This window comes from Boleophthalmus pectinirostris, unplaced genomic scaffold (assembly GCF_026225935.1).
Source record: "Boleophthalmus pectinirostris isolate CB_2022bp ecotype Guang Dong unplaced genomic scaffold, ASM2622593v1 HiC_scaffold_7, whole genome shotgun sequence".
Taxonomy (NCBI): Eukaryota; Metazoa; Chordata; class Actinopteri; order Gobiiformes; family Gobiidae; genus Boleophthalmus; species Boleophthalmus pectinirostris.
The window spans coordinates 20,690,851-20,696,850 of record NW_026571473.1 but is presented as its reverse complement, the minus strand read 5'-3'; the positions used below and the strand labels follow the sequence as shown (position 1 = coordinate 20,696,850).

The following is a 6,000-nucleotide window of genomic DNA, read 5'->3' as shown; positions in this document are numbered from 1 at the left end:
TTACTTTATTGCAATGTTTTCATACATTTTTATGTATTCTTATAATAAATTACTTCTTGTGGCTCTGGGTTTCAAAGTGATTGGAATTTAACACTGTTGCCATAGCAATTAATAAAATGTAGGGCTGGGCACGTTAACGCGTTAACTTTGCGTTAACTAATTAAGTCATTAACGCCGACAATTATTTTAACGCCGTTAACGCAGTTTTTTATTATTTATTTATTTATTTTGTTGTAAAAGTCTGTTTCTCATTGGCTTTTATTTTGAAAAAGTCCACCGCGAGCGTTTCTTTAAGTTTGACGTCTTTTCTTGACACTTTTTTCACTTTTTTCTGACCACGTGAGATGCAACGTGCCCGAGCCTCCGCGAGCCGCGGGCCCGGCCGCGGGCTCCGGCCGCAGGACTCTGACTCCGGCCGCGGACTCGGCCGCGGGCACCGGCTCTGAGCTGAGCTTATTTCTTTAGTTCAGTGTTGGAGTCACTGATTTACCCAGATACCATTGGAAGAAAAAATGTGATTGGTCCATTTCCATTCCATTATATTAACCCTTTGTTTCCTAAGAAATATCAGTCCAAGTTTATAACACTGATCTAGAAATTATTACTAGTGTAGTGTTCATTACACACAACATAAAAAATATTCAATAAATATATTAGTAGTACAAACGTCCATTCAATATTTTTTCTTGAGCCTTCAGAATACCTTGAAGGCTCTGATGGTTCCCCTGTGAAAGAAATGCTGTTTGCACAACAAATGTATGGCTCTTTCATTTACATTTCCAATAAAAGAGCGCTATACTCTACTTTTTAATTAATTAATTGGTTTTGTGTATAACATGCGGTTAATTGCGATTAATCGCTCGAACTCATGCGATTAATCGCGATTCAATTTTTTTAAATTTTTGCCCAGCCCTAATAAAAAGACATAAAAATGGCAAAATATGATATCTCTTGAATGGTGAAAAATGTCCCTACTCAGCCAAAACCACACAATTTTACAATACTTTACTAAGACATGAACTGTCTGGTCAGGCAGGTGAAATTGAAAAATCCTCAATATGACAAAGAAGAATCTAAAACTAAGGAATACTGCGAGTAACATCCACTGATATGTACAATGGGAAAGAATCATAGAGCTTTCTTTCTGCAAGACAAGCACACACACTACCAAATGATCCTAGTCTCAAAATATTACTACGCTTTTGTGATGTAAATGTGTACTTTTCAATAATATTAAAATAACACTCTCTTATGTGCATATTAAGAAGCAGGTTTTAGTTGAGAGCTCTGACATAGCTCACGCTCAGCTGTTAAAATAGCTGAGAAAGGCAAATGATAAGACATCCTGTTCTGTTATAAAGGAAACACATTTGAAAAGGTAACAGAGTCAGATGTGACAGCTAGCCCCAAGTCAAATGCTCCAAGCCAAATGCTCATTTTCTGACCGTTTCACATAAGGGTTAGGGTTAGAGTGATTAAGAGCAGTGAAAAACTTCTTTGTACAACAGCCTCACTCCTTCGCTATCCTTTAGACATGACAGAAACAGGTACTTTATCAAACTATTCATTGAAGGTTTTCGAGATGAGGCTATAGATGGAGCCTATGCATATATATACATACATAGTCTTCATCCAGAATGTTTGCCTTAAAGCTGTTGTCGTGTATGTCAATTAACTCGTCCAGTCTAGTAAAATAAACAAATTAGCCAAAGCCAGAGTATTCTTCAGTTTAGGCCTCTTCACAGACATACTGAAAGACAATGCTGCCTCCTTGTGGCTGTAGTGAAAACTTGCAGCAAACACAAAACGATACACAACCAACATTCACCCAACAGGTAAAATTGTCAATAGATAGTATGATTGATGAATTTAATGAATGTTACAGGTGCACTTCTGGTGGAAGGTCTGCCATCTGGTTGTCTCCACGCAGAATTGATTGCTTTATATCCATGGGGAGGCAAGCTTGCATGTTTTTCAAGGGAGTTTTGAGCAAGAAAAACATGTCTGAAACATGACAAATACATTTAATGCCATACTGTGGAAAATTCAGGCAAAGCAATAACATCTCCATTGAGACAAGCGCCTGAAAGGTTATATTCATCTTGAAAGTGCTTAAAGCATTTATCATGGTGCATAGGCCCATTGGTGGAACTAAATAAACTGCAGTGATCAATATTGATAGATGCTCTGTGGTTGGAAAGTTGTTAGAGTGAATGTACATCCTGCACATCCTGCTCCACTATCATCAGTGCAAACACGAAAAGATAGCAAGGCAAGGAAATTAGATGGAGAAATCACAATATTCACATGCAAATGTTAGTTGTAAGTCCAACATTGTAAATGCACACTATAAACTGTATAAATACACTATTGGCTCTACATGTTAATGCATTCTTCTGTACAAATAGGCAGGAAGTTAATGCATGATGGAGATACTAATTTGCTAATTCTACTAATCAGCATTCAGAATCAGCAGAACATTTAATCTCGGTGATCTAACCCAGTTTAAAGTATAAGAGTTTGTGTCAGAGAGCTCACTGCTAAACTGTCATCTCAACATGCAACTGTGCTGGACCTTGCTCGTACTCGCCCTCACTCTGACTGCACAAGGTAAGATCATAGACATTATGTTAACATGTTAAGCAAGTGTGTAAATGACTACACAAATAAACAACAGTAAGATTTATTGATTCAGAAGTTCTTCAGAGTCTTTTATTTAAAGGTGCACTATGTAACTTAGGTGCACCACTTGCTTGTCTCCATGGAGATATTGTTTTAACTAGAATATTGCTAAAACATCTATCTATCTTGCATTTATTCAGTGATAGGTGTTTTATTGCCCACAAATACCTTGATAAATATGCTTTTGTACTGTGTGGGGTCTCCTCTCTAGTAATAACTGGATATAAACTGGCAGTGTCCTCAAACCAAAAAAGCTCCTTTAAGTTTTATTTTTCTCAATTGGCTCATGATGATGCAAAATTTAGGTTTTTTGGATTTGGATCTGTTTAAAAGTGTTTTGTCTATGTGCTACATCCTACTAGAGATCTAGATTAAACATGGATTTTGGATTATAAAATGCAAACACTTTCTGATCCCTTATCAAAAATAAAAACAAGATGGTCTCATTCCTAACTTTCCTCCTCCGTGTGATGGCAGATGCAGTGTATGCAGGGAGAATCATTGGAGGCAAAAAGGCCAAGCCCCACAGCAGACCGTACATGGCTCTAGTGGAGAGGAACACACCCAGTGGAAAAAAATACTGCGGTGGCATTCTTCTGAGGGATGACTTTGTGTTGACTGCTGCCCACTGCCATGCCAGGTCTATGTCAATCACACATAGAGGATGATAACTTTGAATTTTTGTGACAATAATGATTATTTTTTTTCTTATTATAGCTCCTACAATGTAATTTTAGGAGTGCATGACATCAACAAGCCAGTCAATACACAGAATATTTCTGTGAAGCAGGCATTTCCTAATAAAGAATATGATAAAAATACCTTGAAAAATGACATACTGTTACTCCAGGTATAAAATTTTGAATTTTCTTTCATTTATTTCAGCTGATTAAAAATTGTTTAAAATTGTGAATTTTCTCTCCAAAACAAAGTTAAATGCAAAAGCAGAGATCAACACTTATGTGTCGGATATTGCTATGGCTGGGCCAGAAGATGCAAACCCGACGGTGTGCAGTGTGGCAGGGTGGGGCTGCTCTGAAGGTTCTGGACCAAGGATGACCACTGTTCTCATGGAGGTGAATGTCACTCTGGGATCCTGTGGAGATCAGGAGTCAGATAGCTACTTCTACTGCTGTGAGGGCAAACATGGAGTTGGGAAGGTAATGCCAAATAATGGATCAAATAAACAAAAAACAGAAGTTCAATCACTGGCTGGTGTATTTTTGCAGGGAGACTCTGGCGGCCCCCTGGTGTGTGACGAAAAAGTCTATGGAGTGGTGTCAGGAAAAATAGACGAGATCTTGCATTTATTTTCTAAGGTTCCAAACCATAAAAAATGGATTGAGGAAACCATGAACAGTGTTTAAAATATATCTAACATTTTCTCATTATATTGGAGTGAATATGATTACCTACAAATATTCTAAGATTAAAATATACATGATTTCAATGCTGCCCTTTTTGTAATTTTTTGAGTTAGTGCCACTTGAGAGGGAACACTGCCATCTTGTGCACTCATGCTACAACTGCAGTATTGTGCAGCTCAGAAAAAAAAAATCCTTCAGTGACTCACATGCACATTGGGTCAGTACTAAGGCCTACTGTAGTCAAAATAGTTTACAGGTGAAACATTTTGATGAAACGTACGGCATAAGGTAATGTACTAAAAATGAACATGAGTAAAGTTTGCATGTGTTTGCCGTGTCACGTTTCAAGGGTTTATCAATATCCTCATTAGCAGCCTTCATTAAGGATGTTAGCAGGTTCACAAATAAAATACACAGTGAGCAGTGAAAGGTGGGCAGGCTTACCTCTAAACTGGCCTTGCATGCTTCAGTCGCATCACACACCTACACAGACACGCGCCACAAGCTTCCTGTACCACGAAACATTTTCCACTGAGCCTAACTATAGTCTGTATCACGTGACCTCACATTACTAACCCTGTCAATTACTTTTGGACTGATGAGTTGCATGAGAACACATAACCGTAAAACTACAGACAAGTTTGTTCTTCTATAGTGACATAGCCAGTAGAGGGCAGTGTTTGTTAAGCGGACCTCAAAACTGTTTTAAGAAACCAGTCACAGCAGCCCTTCATTCTTTACAATAGCCCTTATTAATAACAGTGTAAGAATATATTGATCTGCTACTGCTACTGTAAACCGTTATAGTATTGTATAGTGTAACCTGTCCATTCATTATCCACTTATTTACAGAATTATCCTCTTTTTTTTAATTGATTCTACTTATAAAATTAAATTAGATTAAATGTATGTATAAATAAACATTCACAGATTCTTGCTATTCCTGTGTGTGTGTGCGTGTGTGTTGATTAAAACTAGAAATTATATAAGATAAGATAATCCTTTATTGTCTCAGAACAACACAGCACAAAGCACCACGTAAACAAACACCAAAAATAGATACGAGACCAAGTATGACCACTTTAAATTATTCTTAACAGGCAAGCCCTTTGTATTCTTGTGTTCTATTAATAATTGCACATTCCCAAGCCTATGTGCAGTTTTGATTGCACAGTCATTGCAGTTTTCATATGGTGATTGCAGTTATTATCTACAAGCTATTTCCTGAATCGGTCTTTCCATATCCCACCACTTTCACCATGCTCCTCTTTTTCTACTTTTCTAGATAAGCACCCAAAAAGGAAAGAAGTCTGTTAACCTATTACCCACGCATTATTTATTCATTCATGCACATCTTCGGCTAAAGACCACTACAAAAGTTTGGATGACAAATTGTTCCAGGATGATACATGCTTCACAGCAAATTTCTTCATGGAGATGTCATTGCCTTGTCTGGAATGTTTCACAGTATGATATTAAATCTTTCTATCTTCATGGACATCAAACCAGACCAAGATGCAAGTCAGACCTGTGAAGATACTAATTTGCTTTATGAATCAACATATCAGAACATTTAATCTCAGTGATCTAACCCTGTTTGAAATATGAGTTTGTATCAGAGAGCTCACTGCTAACTGTCATCTCAGCATGCAACTGCACTGGACCTTGTTCGTACTTGCCCTCACTCTGACCGCAGAAGTTAAGATGATAGACATTATGTTAAGCAAGTGTGTAAATGACTATACAAATAAACGTCATTAAGATTTATTGATTCAAAAGTTCTCCAGATTCTTTTATTTAAACGTGCACTATGTAACTTAGGTGCACCACTTATTTGTTTTCATAGAGATATTGTTGTGGAGTGGCACCCCCTTTCACAGTCACTATGCCTGTTTTTATAGGTATTTTTGAACTACAAAACTATAAAATGAAATAAATGTAAGGTAGAGTT

At 37.3% G+C, this 6,000-nt stretch overlaps 1 protein-coding gene across 1 annotated transcript; it reads left to right on the top strand.

Annotated features, from left to right (window-relative positions):
• Window positions 1-2,553: 2,553 nt before the first annotated feature.
• Window positions 2,554-4,089, top strand: si:ch211-212d10.1 (mast cell protease 8). The gene is made up of 5 exons (XM_020940152.2): window positions 2,554-2,610; window positions 3,160-3,322; window positions 3,400-3,532; window positions 3,615-3,842; window positions 3,912-4,089. Exons 1-5 carry the CDS (start codon window positions 2,559-2,561, stop codon window positions 4,047-4,049), a joined length of 714 nt encoding a protein of 237 aa, XP_020795811.1. The 5' UTR covers window positions 2,554-2,558; the 3' UTR covers window positions 4,050-4,089.
• Window positions 4,090-6,000: the final 1,911 nt, after the last annotated feature.

Excerpts from the sequence above, each read along its gene's own strand:
- si:ch211-212d10.1 (XM_020940152.2), top strand. The coding sequence starts at position 2,559 with ATGCAACTGTGCTGGACCTTGCTCGTACTCGCCCTCACTCTGACTGCA. Across the intron at positions 3,323-3,399 it reads GCTGCCCACTGCCATGCCAG|CTCCTACAATGTAATTTTAG; the intron begins GTCTATGTCAAT and ends TTCTTATTATAG. Across the intron at positions 3,843-3,911 it reads GCAAACATGGAGTTGGGAAG|GGAGACTCTGGCGGCCCCCT; the intron begins GTAATGCCAAAT and ends GTATTTTTGCAG.